The sequence below is a fragment of the Haemaphysalis longicornis genome, unplaced genomic scaffold, assembly GCF_048455015.1.
Source record: "Haemaphysalis longicornis isolate Haplotype H1 unplaced genomic scaffold, Haemaphysalis longicornis Haplotype H1 scaffold_1, whole genome shotgun sequence".
Lineage (NCBI taxonomy): Eukaryota > Metazoa > Arthropoda > Arachnida > Ixodida > Ixodidae > Haemaphysalis > Haemaphysalis longicornis.
Genome location: NW_027526203.1, coordinates 29016977 through 29031760, shown reverse-complemented (window position 1 = coordinate 29031760; position 14784 = coordinate 29016977). Strand labels below are relative to the sequence as shown.

The following is a 14784-nucleotide window of genomic DNA, read 5'->3' as shown; positions in this document are numbered from 1 at the left end:
GAATAGAGTGGATAATATTGCGAATATGCTTTGTGCTATATTTTTTAGAATAGTTTTATTTAAACCAGTGTTGTCAGCCGAAGGGGAAGTCTTGAGATTAGTCAGAAGAGAAAATATGCAACAATCGGTTATGGTTATTTCAGGCATATATGCATCAGTGCTACAGCGTACGGTTGCCTGTGGGAGGGAAGATTCGACTGTAAATACCAAGGAAAATGTTCTGTTCAGTAACCCGCCGCGGTGGCTCAGTGGCTAAGGCGTTGCGCTGCTGAGCACAAGGTCGCGGGTTCGATTCCCGGCCGCAGCGGCCGCTTTTCTGATGGAGGCGAAAAGCAAAAACGCCGGTGTCTACAAGATTTCGGCGCACGTTAAAGATCCCCAGGTGGTCAAAATTAATCCGGCGCCCTCCACTACGGCGCGCCTCATCGCCTGAGCTGCGTCGGCGCGTTAAACCCTACAATCAATCAAATCGAATGTTTTGTTCAGTAGTTCCGAACAGTCACTGCCAGTTATTATTACGCCGTTCTGATCAGTAAAGACGATGCTGGGATTATGCTTGGGATTGATGACACGCCAGAAACACCGAGGATTACTTGTTAGCATGCATGATAAATCATGTTGAAAAAAATCGCGCCAATCCACCCCGTGAATGTGGTTGGAAAGCAAAGCTGTAAACGGCACCCATAACGATTACCCATGCGACGTCACCTAAATTCACTCACACCGCTCTACAAATAGCAAAACCAGAAAGTAGTGAAATACACTTAACCACACCATTTATTACTTCAAAGAGATATTCTTGTTAAGGTTAAATCAATGTATGAAGTATGAACGGTGTTTGGTTGAGTTGTATTGGCGTAGCACAAGAGTGGAAACTTTTTTTATAAAATTAAAGTAAGCTCCAACCCGGTGTCAGACGATCTGCCTTCTCCGTCTCTGCGCCGCGGACGGAGGCGACGAGATTTGCGGCAGAGAAGGAGGAGGAAGAAGAAATACTTCTGTTGAGAATTCTGAACGGCCCAGAGTGCAGCCCTGGGGAGTGATTCCTTCTTCTGTGGGGCCCATATGCAGTCCTGTGTTCTGTCCACCTGTGTTCTGTCCACCCGCTGAAGTTGCGTAGGTAGAGAGGGCCTGGACAGCAGCATCTCCCATTGCTCTTGTTGGGTAGTTGACGGAAAGAGAGGAGGGTGCTCAGGGCTAAAGTCGCACGCCCCGATTACGGGGCGGAGTGTTCCTACTTCTGAGCAAAATTTACATTCAGCGTCGTAGCGATTCGGATACATTAAGTGAAGATGCGTAGGCTGTGGGAAGGAGCCCGGATTGTATGAGCCGTAGGGTAGTTTGTTGTTCTCTGGAAAGGTCAGGGTAAGGCGAAGGTACGGTCTGTCTCAGAAGGCGACAATGGTGGGTTATCTCCCTGAACGTGACAAGCGGGTGACTGTCCTCGTGCTGCTCCATAGCACGGGAGGTAAAAGCGCAGGCTTGTTAGGTGGGTGTACTTGTTGCCCTCCATTGAAGCGTGAGGGGGTGTCCAGATGAGCTGAATAGAACCGTTTGGGGAGTGGTTTTATAACACACGCAGTGCAGGTCAGGACACCCAACCCTTCTGGTAATTCCAGTAGGCTTGATCGATGACTACCCTCCAAACCCCTGGTTGAGCGAGAGCCAAGGTGATGGCTGCCTCTTCTGCTGCCGTCATTTCTTGGGTCCTAAGCGAGGTACACGCAAGGAGGTTGGTTCTGGAGGTAGCCACGATGATGGCGTATTGCTGCCCTCGATGTTTGTAGGCGTCTGTGTAGATAACTGCATGATCCCTACTGAGGGTGGTGTTTAGCGCTTGAGCCCGTGCTTTTCGGTGACCCTCGTCATGTGGGGGGTTCATATTTCTAAACAAAGGGAGCATCTTTAGTTTTAGTCCCGAGGAGTCTGAGAGTACATGAAGCGGAGTGACATTCTGGGCTGCCCAGCCAATCTGGTGAAGCATGCGGTTACCCATCGCAGTTCTGAGTCGGACCTTCTGGTTAGAAAGATGGCCTTTTATCAGCTCTTCCACCGTGTTGTGGAGCCCAATTCTAAGCAGCCTCTGTGTAGACGCACTCATGAGAAGACCAATGGCCTGCTCGACCGCCTTTCTAATCATTATATAAAGCATCTCTATGTCTTCCTTGCCGAGAAGAAGACGGGGGGTTGACGTAAGTGACTCTCGAGAGGACATAAACTTCAAATAATCGAAAGGTACCGGATTCTCTGAGGCCTCGCTTCTTGGTGGCAACTCGCCTGATCATGTGCATGATTTTATTAATTCTGTTTTTGGGGCGCTGCAAGGAGACGTCACTCTTGGTGTTAGCCTCGAGATGTAGGCCCAGGATTTTGATGCTGGTTCTTGGAGTGATGGACTGGGCATAAAGGAGTATTTGAATGTATTCCTTGGTTTGGCGTGAGGGCGGACGACAAGGAGCTGTGATTGTTTACGTGAACACTGGAGGCCACAGGCTTTAGCACATTGGCGTACTAGAAGTGAGATGCCATGCATTGGTGTGAGTTTCCTTTAATTTTTGTAACTCTTAGCACATGAGCAAGGTGCGCACAGGGCCGCTAGACGGGTGTGAGTGGTCGCGTGACGCTTTCACGTGGCATTCAGCGAGAATGCAGGGGGTAAACCCGTAGATGTGCTTGGTGAGTACACCACCTGTCTTCCCGGTCTTCGCGTGGGCTCGTAGCTAAATCGGTAAGACAACGGGCTCTCGCTTTGTTAGTCTACTGGTTCCAGGTTCGAGTCCCGGCGGTGCCAGTAAATTATTTTGTTTGTTCGCTGGAGTTTTCTGGTGACACCAACGGTCACGAAAGAACCCTTGGGGGGTAGGGGTAGAAAGCTTTGCTTTAAAAACTGTAAGCGCCTGGTTTTGAGCAATTTTTGATATTCTCTGTCACATCCCTTATATCGTTGCCAGGAAACAGCTAATTTACTTTTGTCAGCTTGTCTGAATAATCTTTTCTTCTTGTGGTTTAGGCGGCGAAGTTTCTGTGAAAACCAGGGAGCAGTATTATCGGATTTAATAGAGATTACCGAGGTGTACTTATCTATCAGATTTGTGAGGGCGTTTTAAAGCAAAGCTTTCTACCCCTACCCCCCAAGGGTTCTTTCGCGACCGTTGGTGTCACCAGAAAACTCCAGCGAACAAACAAAATAATTTACTGGCACCGCCGGGACTCGAACCTGGAACCAGTAGACTAACAAAGCGAGAGCCCGTTGTCTTACCGATTTAGCTACGAGCCCACGCGAAGACCGGGAAGACAGGTGGTGTACTCACCAAGCACATCTACGGGTTTACCCCCTGCATTCTCGCTGAATGCCACGTGAAAGCGTCACGCGACCACTCACACCCGTCTAGCGGCCCTGTGCGCACCTTGCTCATGTGCTAAGAGTTACAAAAATTAAAGGAAGCTCACACCAATGCATGGCATCTCACTTCTAGTACGCCAATGTGCTAAAGCCTGTGGCCTCCAGTGTTCACGTAAACAATCACAGCTCCTTGTCGTCCGCCCTCACGCCAAACCAAGGAATACACTCAAATACTCCTTTATGCCCAGTCCATCACTCCAAGAACCAGCATCAAAATCCTGGGCCTACATCTCGAGGCTAACACCAAGAGTGACGTCTCCTTGCAGCGCCCCAAAAACAGAATTAATAAAATCATGCACATGATCAGGCGAGTTGCCACCAAGAAGCGAGGCCTCAGAGAATCCGGTACCTTTCGATTATTTGAAGTTTATGTCCTCTCGAGAGTCACTTACGTCAACCCCCCGTCTTCTTCTCGGCAAGGAAGACATAGAGATGCTTTATATAATGATTAGACAGGCGGTCGAGCAGGCCATTGGTCTTCTCATGAGTGCGTCTACACAGAGGCTGCTTAGAATTGGGCTCCACAACACGGTGGAAGAGCTGATAAAAGGCCATCTTTCTAACCAGAAGGTCCGACTCAGAACTGCGATGGGTAACCGCATGCTTGACCAGATTGGCTGGGCAGCCCAGAATGTCACTCCGCTTCATGTACTCCCAGACGCCTCGCGACTAAAACTAAAGATGCTCCCTTTGTTTAGAAATATGAACCCCTCACATGACGAGGGTCACCGAAAAGCACGGGCTCAAGCCAACACCAACTGGAAAGGGAGAAGGCCTGAGTTCTTCTCCCTTTCCAGTCGCACTACGTCAGCTAATGGGGCGGCTGCAAGAGGCGGCTTGACGAGTTCGGCGGGGGCGATAATCCGACCGGTCCCAGCACGTCGCAGCAACGCACCTGCGGCTGAATAGTCAGTGCCCCGCAGATTGGGCCTGCCTCCCAGTGTCGTTCTCGACGGCATCTCTTCTCGGTCGAACTTCTCGTGTTTTGCGCTTCACTGTGAGTTCTGTCGTGTATCTGCAAGCTTCAGAATGTTGAAGGTGCGACGGTGAGATGCCGTGCAAATGCTGTGTGCCGCGATGCCGTGGCAACTACACCGTGGACACGAAAGTGCACGTTTTCAAGTTCCCAAGGGATCAAACTCTGAGGAACGCGTGGATACGCGCTGTGCCACGGGAAGACCTCTCCGTGACCGAGAATTCCAGGGTAAGCTTTCTTTCTGGTAGAGCATTGTTGTTTCATTGTAAATGTAAATTCAATATTTGCATATGCTCGAATAAGTGGTTTACAAGCCGCACTTTGTCAAATACTCATTGGTTTGCTCATTGTATGTAAAATTCCTTGGTAGGTATGCGAACTTCACTTCGGAGAGGAGGACATCATCCGAGAAGCCTCGCATACCGATGTAACTACTGGCCGCACAATTACAGTGCCATTATCCCATGTTCGCCTCCGCCCGGACGCTGTACCGTCCAAGTTCCCGAGCTGTCCGACCTACCTGTCTAGGGAAACTACAAGAAGAGAAGATCCCGACTCCAAGCGGGCGCGCATGGAGCATGCTGCTATGCAAAGAGCTATCGCGGAGTCCGAGGAGATGTTTAACAGGGCACATGAAGAGGACAAAGTCCATTCTTTAGGAGAACTTATCGGACACTTGCGGAGCAAGGAGATGAAGTTTTGGAACATAATAGAAAAAGAGGAAAGGCTTGTCATTGTACACATCGTCGACGATGAAGCCCCGTGGCTGAAGTACTCTGTCTGCGTGAAAGGAGACATGAGCGTGACGCTACATGTCATGAAAACGGCGGTCAGAAAGTTAGGTGCAAATCTGGTCGTTCCAGAAATTGCTGACAGTAAGAACGGTATCGTAGAACTCCTCGAAGGCATCGAGAAGTGGGACGGGGACCTGATGTCCGACTCAGTCGCGGAAATTTGCGAGGCTGTTTGTTTGCTGCTGGATCAGCTGTCCACGCCCCACGCAGAAGACGACGGCGACTACATTCGATTTCTGCGAGAACAAGTCAGCTTGTTCCAAGCGAAAAAACAGCGCAGGCGCTACTCTGCAGATTTCATGGTGTTCTGTTGCATTCTTTTCACCATATCGCCCCATGCGTACGCTTACATACGCAGCCATGGAAGTATCATCTTGCCGCATCCCATGACGATCAGATCGGTATGCTCTTCGTATGGCATGAACCCTCAACAAGAGCATCAGAGCGAAACATTCCTCACCTACATGGCGAGAAGAATTTCTGACCTCAAAGACGACCAGCGCTTTGTTACCGTAATGGTCGATGAAATACATATCAAACCTTACTTTGATTACAAAGGGGGTAACATCACCGGAGCTGCGCTTAACTCAGTTGAAGCTGCAAACTGTGCGCTAGTTTTTATGGTGCGCAGCCTGACATGCAAATTCAAAGAAGTTGCGCACATCGTGCCCGTGCACCGACTAGACGCAGAGTTCCTGCACAAGATGCTGAAAAATGTGATTTGCGGGCTGGAAAAGATTGGGTACCGCGTTGTGTGTGTCGTGAGTGACAACAACTCCGTGAACAGGAAAGCGATGTCTCACTTCGAATCGCCCCCTTCTAACAGAATTGTGTATCAACACCCGTCGGACCCTGCGAGGCCGCTGTTCTTCGTTATAGACCCGGTACACATACTAAAATGCATACGAAACAACTGGATCAACCAGAAGAATGACCAAGTATGCTTCTACTTCCCGGAGATGCAAACAGACGCAGCACAATTAGAGCGCATGCAAACAGCGTCATTTTCGACAATCAGGGATCTCCACAGCAAAGAGTGTGACCAGCTGTTGAAATATGGCTATGGGCTGTCGAGAAAAGCCCTCTACCCGTCGAATATTGAAAGGCAAAACGTAAAGCTTGCCTTGCAAATCTTCAATGATGCCTTACCTGTGGCGTTACGTGCTCTTGGAGCGAAGCACAACCTGTTCTTATTTGAGGCCACTGCTACTTTCATCGACATCATACTCAAGTGGTGGAAAATTGTGAATGTGAAAACTCCGTGGAAGGGGAAGAGGCTGAGAGACCAGTTTCAACAGCCAGTGTTTTCCGTGGATAACGATCCAAAAGTTGACTTCTTGCTCTTGCTTTTGAAATGGCTGGATCAGTGGAAAAACAAAGGCCTTGACAAAGGTACTCTGACAAAGGAGACTCACGCTGCCCTGGAGCACACTACCTATGCGCTTGTGGAGCTCGCAAGGTACTGCTTTGAAGAGCTTAAAATGACCTATGTTCTTTTGGGCAAGATACAGACAGACTGCCTAGAGGACCGCTTTGGAAAGTATAGGCAACTGGCTGGTGCGCAGTACCATGTTTCTATCAGACAGATTTATTTATGAAGTGGAAAACAAGCTGCGCCTGCAGAGCACTTTGCGGACTATTTCCACTGACCAGCATTGGGAATGTGTACGAAAGCAGGTTGAGGCATTACATCCCAGTTGCAACGTAGTTGTCAGCAGCGAGACGCTGTCGAAGATACAGGAAGTCCTTCCTATCCTGGTCTACGTTGCAGGATATGCCGTGTACGCGACCCTAAAAAGGTTGAATTGTGCAAAATGCAAGGACGCGTTGACTGTGGATAAGACAATCACAGTGTCTGCCGCCCATGAACACTACGATCTCGTGAAGCAGTTGGACCGTGGAGGTCTAGTTTACCCATCGATGTTTGCGCTTAATGCTGTTGCTCACTGCTACGTTGTTGTAGAGCAGCTCGCTACGCAACCAGAACTGCTCCTGATGCGCGAACAGCGCCAGGTCGTCACGGAGCTGACGCTGCATTTGCTGGCCAACGAAGAGCCATCTGACTTTGACGCCTGTGAGAACGGTCACACAAGCGAATCAGTGCTGAAACACATCCTGCGGTGCAGCACTAACATTTTACTGAAGAACTTTTGTGGAAAGCTAAACGACAAACTTATCGACGCTGCTGACAAGGCAAAAAAACGGAAAGCCACAACTCTCCAGAACAAATAGGTGTATTGCTTCTGATAAAGCGCAAACACAAAACGAAACTAGTTTGTGTAAATAAATGTTTCGCTCCTATAATTTGCTTCGAGTGAAATTTCTTTCAAACTACGTGCATGCTCGTTCTTGCAAGAAAAAAAAAGCGCCCGCGTGGTAATTCTATGCGACAACCTCTCTTGAACAGTGCTCCGCACTTTTACCAGTCCGCCCTATCGCGTGACGTCATGAGAAGAAAGCTAAGGCCTTGAACTTTCTAGAGGGTGTTGCTCAAGCGCTAAACACCACCCTCGGTAGGGATCATGCAGTTATCTACAAAGACGCCTACAAACATCGAGGGCAGCAATACGCCATCATCGTGGCTACCTCCAGAACCAACCTCCTTGCGTGTACCTCGCTTAGGACCCAAGAAATGACGGCAGCAGAAGAGGCAGCCATCACCTTGGCTCTCGCTCAACCAGGGGTTTGGAGGGTAGTCATCGATCAAGCCTACTGGAATTACCAGAAGGGTTGGGTGTCCTGACCTGCACTGCGTGTGTTATAAAACCACTCCCCAAACGGTTCTATTCAGCTCATCTGGACACCCCCTCACGCTTCAATGGAGGGCAACAAGTACACCCACCTAACAAGCCTGCGCTTTTACCTCCCGTGCTATGGAGCTGCACGAGGACAGTCACCCGCTTGTCACGTTCAGGGAGATAACCCACCATTGTCGCCTTCTGAGACAGACCGTACCTTCGCCTTACCCTGACCTTTCCAGAGAACAACAAACTACCCTACGGCTCATACAATCCGGGCTCCTTCCCACAGCCTACGCGTCTTCACTTAATGTATCCGAATCGTTACGACGCTGAATGTAAATTTTGCTCAGAAGTAGGAACACTCCGCCCCGTAATCGGGGCGTGCGACTTTAGCCCTGAGCACTCTCCTCTCTTTCCGTCAACTACCCCACAAGAGCAATGGGAGATGCTGCTGTCCAGGCCCTCTCTACCTACGCAACTTCAGCGGGTGGACAGAACACAGGTGGACAGAACACAGGACTGCATATGGGCCCCACAGAAGAAGGAATCACTCCCCAGGGCTGCACTCTGGGCCGTTCAGAAATCTCAACAGAAGTATTTCTTCTTCCTCCTCCTTCTCCGCCGCAAATCTCGTCGCCTCCGTCCGCGGCGCAGAGACGGAGAAGGCAGATTGTCTGACACCGGGTTGGAGCTTACTTTAATTTTATAAAAAAAAGTTTCCACTCTTGTGCTACACCAATACAACTCAACCAAACACCGTTCATACTTCATACATTGATTTAACCTTAACAAGAATATCTCTTTGAAGTAATAAATGGTGTGGTTAAGTGTATTTCACTACTTTCTGGATTTGCTATTTGTAGAGCGGTGTGAGTGAATTTAGGTGACGTCGCATGGGTAATCGTTATGGGTGCCGTTTACAGCTTTGCTTTCCAACCACATTCACGGGGTGGATTGGCGCGATTTTTTTCAGTAGTAACCAGTATTCTTCGACGGTCCGCGACAAGTTATCTGTTAGAAAGTCAATGGCAAAAAGCGATAGTTCGTGGTTAATACGATCGAAATTAGCTTTCTTGTAACATCTAATGAGCTTGATAAATGTTTGCCGCTTGATAAGAGGAGGAACTATGCGACCAGTTAGCACGTCATGATCGGATAAACCATTAAGATGTGTTATATCAGAGCATATATCTGCGTTGTTAGTCAGTACCAAGTCAAGAATATTCAAACAGTGGGTTGAACGTCTTGTTGGGCTTGTAACTAATTGGGTGAGGTTGAAATCAAGACAACATTGTAGAAACGCATTAGACTCGGATGGTGTGCTAGAAGTTCATTGAGTAGACCACGTTATGTCAGGGAAGTTGAAATCCCCAAAAATTATTGTGTTTGACTGCGCAAAGCGACGACCACGTTCGGCAAGAATACGATGGAATTCTGTAGTAAAACCATGTGAACAATCTGGAGGGCGATAAAAAACCCCAACAATTATATTACCGGATTTGAATTTTAAAGAAATTACTGCACATTCCAGAAAAGTACTGATAATCACTGGCACAACCAAGTACTGTCTGCTTACCGCAAGAAGGACACCGCTACCCCGGCGGTTTTGCCGATCACAATGAAAAATGTTAAAGTCTGATTCACAAATGAATATGCTATTGCTAGGAACAGAATCATTTAACCAAGTTTCAGTTAAAGCTATAATGGTTGCAGATGTTGAGTCTATTAATGAAGATAATGCGACATTTTTACTAGTAACACTCCTAATGTCAGTGTATAAAAAGTGACAACTATCGTCGGTACTAATATTGCTATTTCATGTTGCTCGTGGCAGCTTAGCTGAGGATGAAGGGCTTACATCACCTCAATTTGCAGAAAGCACAGGGGAAACAAGTTTCGCACAATTGATTTCGGTATACCATATGTAAACATCCTTATTAATTTTTAGCTTAAAAAAGACAAGGTTGACGCGGTCTTTTTCTTTCTTTATAGTCTTTGAGAACTGCCATAGTTTTCTTCTCTTTTCACGAACTGCCTCAGAGTAGTCTTGCGAAATCCCAAATTTTGTATCTTTCAACTTGTAGCCATTGCTTAATATTGTGTCAATTTCTTTTTTATTGAAAAACTTCACAATTATGGGTCGAGTGCGATCGCTCCAAAATCGACCAAGGCGATGACCACGTGCAATTGATGCTGCTGTTTCTTTAAGCTGGTCTTCGCAGAATTTTTTTACTATTTCCTCAAACGTTTCTCACCCTTCTGATTCGCCCGTGTCTTGGATACCATAAAAAGAACATTAGAACGCCTGCAGCGGTTTTCTAAATCGTCTATCTTGTCATGCATTAAAGCAATGTCACGCTGGCTGCTGCTGGAAGGGTGAGTCGAAGCTCCTGATGCACACTTTGATTCTAAGTCTTTGATTTGGTTTTGCATTTTTGTAAGACTAGCATCCGGACTCGATGGTGATGCCTGGGCGGTCAATGATTCTAATTTACCTTTTATTTCGTGTACGCGTATGATAAGCGATTCTATGTTGTTTTTAAGTTCAATGTGAGTGCATAGCACTTTGTTAACCGATTCGAGTAGGTTAACATTACTTGCTTCCAAACGTTGCATAGCGGTGAACACCATATCAAGTTTTAAAGCAAAGCTTTTTACCTCTACCTCCTAAGGGTACTTTCGCGACCGTTGGTGTCACCAGAAAACTCCAGCGAACAAATAAAAGAATTTACTGGCACCGCCAGGAATCGAACCTGGAACTAATATACTAGCACAGCGAGAGCCCGTCGTCTTACCGATTTAGCTACGAGCCCGAGCGAAGACGGGGAATACAGGTGGTGTACTCGCCAAACACATCTATGGGTTTACCCCCTGCGTTCTTGCTGAATGCCGCGTGAAAGCCTCACGCGACCACTCACGCCCGTCTAGCAGCCCTGTGCGCACCTTGCTCATGTGCTAAGAGTTACAAAAATAAAGAAAGTAATACCAACGCATGGTATCTCACTTCTAGTACGCCAATGTGCTAAAGCCGGTGGCTTCCAATGTTCACGTAAAAATCACAGCTCCTTCTCAACCGCCCTCACGCCAAATCACGGAATACATTCAAATACTCCTTGATGGCCAGGCCATCACTCCAAGCCCCAGCACCAAGATCCTGGACCTACATCTCGAGGCTAACGCCAAGAGTGTCGTCTCCTTGTAGCGCCTCAAAAACAGCATTATTCAAATCATACACACGATCAGGCGAGTTGCCACCAAGAAGTGTGGCCTAAAGGAACCCGGTAGCGTTCGATTAATTGAAGCTTTTGTCCTCTCTAGAGTGACTTACCTCAACTCCCCGTCTTCTTCTTGACGAGGAAGACATAGAGATGCTTTATATAACGATTAGAAAGGCGGTCAAGCAGGCCATTGGTCTTCTCATGAGTGCATTCACACAGAGGCTGCCTAGCACGGGGCTCCACAACACGGTGGAAGAGCTGATAGAAGGCCATCTTTCTAACCAGAAGGTCCGACTCAGAACAGCGGTGGGTAACCGCTTGCTTCACAAGATTGGCAGGGCAGCCCAGAATGTCACTCCGCTTGATGTACTCCTAGACTCTTGGCTACTGAAACTAAAGATGCTCCCTTTGCTTAGAAATATGAACCCCTCACATGACGAGGGTTACCGAAAAGCACGGGCTCAAGCACTATACACCACCCTGGGTGGCGACCATGCAGTTATCTACACAGACGCCTCCAAACATCGAGGGCAGCAATACGCCATCATCGGGCCTACATCAAGAACCAACCTCCTTGCCTCTACCTCGCTAGGACCCAAAAAATGACGGCAGCAGAAGAGGCAGCCATTACCTTGGCTCTCACTCAACAAGAGTTCGGAGGGCAGTCACCGATTCTCAGCAAGCCTACTGGAATTACCAGTCCGATTGGGTGTCCTGACCTGCACTGCGCGTGAAAAAAAACCACTGTCCAAACTGTTCCACCCAAACTGTTCCATTCCATTCAATGGAAGGGCAACAAATACGCCCACCCAACAAGATTGCGCTTTTACATCCCGTGCTATGGAGCTGCACGAGGAGAGTCACCCGCTTGTCACGTTTAGGGAGATTACCGAGCATCATCGCCTTCTGAGACAGACCGTATTTTAGCCTTACCCTGACCTTTCCAGAAAACAACAAACTACCCTACGGCTCTTACAATCCGGGCTTCTTCCCACCGCCTACGCGTCTTCACTTAATGCATCCGAATCGCTACGACGCTGAATGTAAATTTTGCTTAGAAGCAGGAACGTTCCGCCCCATAATCTGGGTGTGCGACTTTAGCCTCGATCACCCTCCTCTCTTTCCGTCAACTACCCAACAAGAGTAATGGGAGATGCTGCTGTCCAGGACCTCTCTAACTACCCATCTTCATGGGTGGACAGAACACAGGCCGCGCGGACTGCATATGGGCCCCACATAAGAAGAAATCAATCCCCAGGGCTGCGCTGTTGGCCGTTCAGAAATGTGAACAGAAGTATTTCTTCTTCCTCCTCCTCCTTCTATGCTGCAAATCTCGTCGCCTCCGTCCGCGGCGCAGAGACGGAAAAGTCAGATCGTCTAACACCGGGTTGGAGCTTTATTTTATAAAAACGTTTCCACTCTTGTGCTACACCAATACAACTCAACCAACCACCGTTCATGAATCATGCATCAAGTTAACCTTACCAAGAATATCTTCTTGAAGTAATAGAGGGTGTGGTTAGTGCATTTCATTTCTTTAGGGTTCACTATTTGTAGAGTGACATGAGTGAATTTAGGTGACGCCGCATGGGTAATCGTTGTGGGTGCCGTTTACAGCTTTGCTTTCAAACAACATTCACAGGGTGGATTGGCGCTAATGTTTTTTTTCTCTTTCGCTTTGGTAATGGGACCCGGATTGGTTTCGATGTCGCCGCCAAGCAACAAAGGCGCCAATAGTACACTGCTCTCCGTGCCAACCCCTTGAAGCGGTTAGACAGGTCATGGGGCCACGACACCGCAATAAGACAAACATTGTTAATATGGTAACATGAAGTTTCAAGGTAACAAACCTGTGCAAGCGCAAGCGGTGAGTGCAATATCCCAACTGCGGTGGCGTGGCCCGAAGTGCCGAAGAAGGTTGCGTGATTAAACGCAGCCGAGTCATCTGACATGGTTCCGGGTTGCCAACCGACTGGTCGAAAATCCGTCACGCTTGCTGGCACACCATGCGGTGGATCTCGTCCGCTTATTATGGTCCGTGGCTCGGCGCTTGTATCCTTGAAGTTGCACCCTCCGCCCAGTCGACAACCAAGCAGTGGTGCCGGTGATGATGGATACGGATGACCGAGTATCCACACGAACAGGACCTGTGCAAGCGCAAGCGGTGAGTGCAACATCCCAACTGCGGTGGCGTGGCCCGAAGTGCCGAAGACGGTTGCGTGATTAAACGCAGCCGAGTCACCTGACATGGTTCCGGGTTGCCAATCGACCGGTCGAAAATCCATCACGCTTGCTGGCACACCATCCGGTGGATCTCATCCGCTTGTTATGGTCCGTGGCTCGGCGCTTGTATCCTTGAAGTCGCACCCTCCGCCCAGTCGACAACCAAGCAGTGTTGCCGGTGATGATGCATAATGATGACCGATTAGCCACACGAACAGGACCTGTGCAAGCGCAAGCGGTGAGTGCAACATCCGAACTGCGGTGGCGTGGCCCGAAGTGCCGAAGAAGGTTGCGTGATTAAATGCAGCCGGGTCAGCTGACATGGTTCCGGGTTGCCAACCGAATGGTCGAAAATCCATCACGCTTGCTGGCACACCATCCGGTGGATCTCGTCCACTTGTTATGGTGCGTGGCTCGGCGCATGTATCCTTGAAGTCGCACCCTCCGCCCAGTCGACAACCAAGCAGTGTTGCCGGTGATGATGCATAATGATGACCGATTAGCCACACGAACAGGACCTGTGCAAGCGCAAGCGGTGAGTGCAACATCCGAACTGCGGTGGCGTGGCCCGAATTGCCGAAGAAGGTTGCGTGATTAAATGCAGCCGGGTCAGCTGACATGGTTCCGGGTTGCCAACCGAATGGTCGAAAATCCATCACGCTTGCTGGCACACCATCCGGTCGATCTCGTCCGCTTGTTATTGTGCGTGGCTCGGCGTTTGTATCCTTGAAGTCGCTCCCTCCGCCCAGTCGACATCCAAGCAGTGTTGCCGGTCATGATGCATAAGATGACCGAATATCCACACGAACAGGACATGTGCAAGCGCAAGCGGTGAGTGCAACATCCCAACTGCGGTGGCGTGGCCCGAAGGGCCGAAGAAGGTTGCGTGATTAAACGCAGCCGAGCCACCTGACATGGTTCCGGGTTGCCAACCGACCGGTCGAAAATCCATCACTCTTGCTGGCACACCATCCGGTGGATCTCGTCTGCTTGTTATGGACCGTGGCTCTGCGCTTGTATCCTTGAAGTCGCACCCTCCGCCCAGTCGACAACCAAGCAGTGTTGCCGGTGATGATGCATAATGATGACCGAGTATCCACACGAACAGGACCTGTGCAAGCGCAAGCGGTGAGTGCAACATCCCAACTGTGGTGGCGTGGCCCGAAGTGCCGAAGAAGGTTGCGTGATTAAATACAGCGGGTCAGCTGACATGGTTCCGGGTTGCCAACCGAATGGTCGAAAATCCATCACGCTTGCTGGCACACCATCCGGTGGATCTCGTCCACTTGTTATGGTGCGTGGCTCGGCGCATGTATCCTTGAAGTCGCACCCTCCGCCCAGTACACAACCAAGCAGTGTTGCCGGTGATGATGCATAATGATGACCGATTAGCCACACGAACAGGACCTGTGCAAGCGCAAGCGGTGAG

The 14784-nt window shown here is 49.1% G+C and overlaps 1 protein-coding gene across 1 annotated transcript; it reads left to right on the top strand.

Annotated features, from left to right (window-relative positions):
• The first annotated feature begins 4216 nt into the window (after positions 1–4216).
• On the top strand, positions 4217–7405 carry LOC144161160 (uncharacterized). Its single transcript, XM_077692095.1, is given in 3 exon segments — positions 4217–4607; positions 4750–6762; positions 6764–7405. Coding segments are annotated over 3 exon segments (2808 nt in total). The 5' UTR covers positions 4217–4454.
• The last annotated feature ends 7379 nt before the right edge of the window (positions 7406–14784 follow it).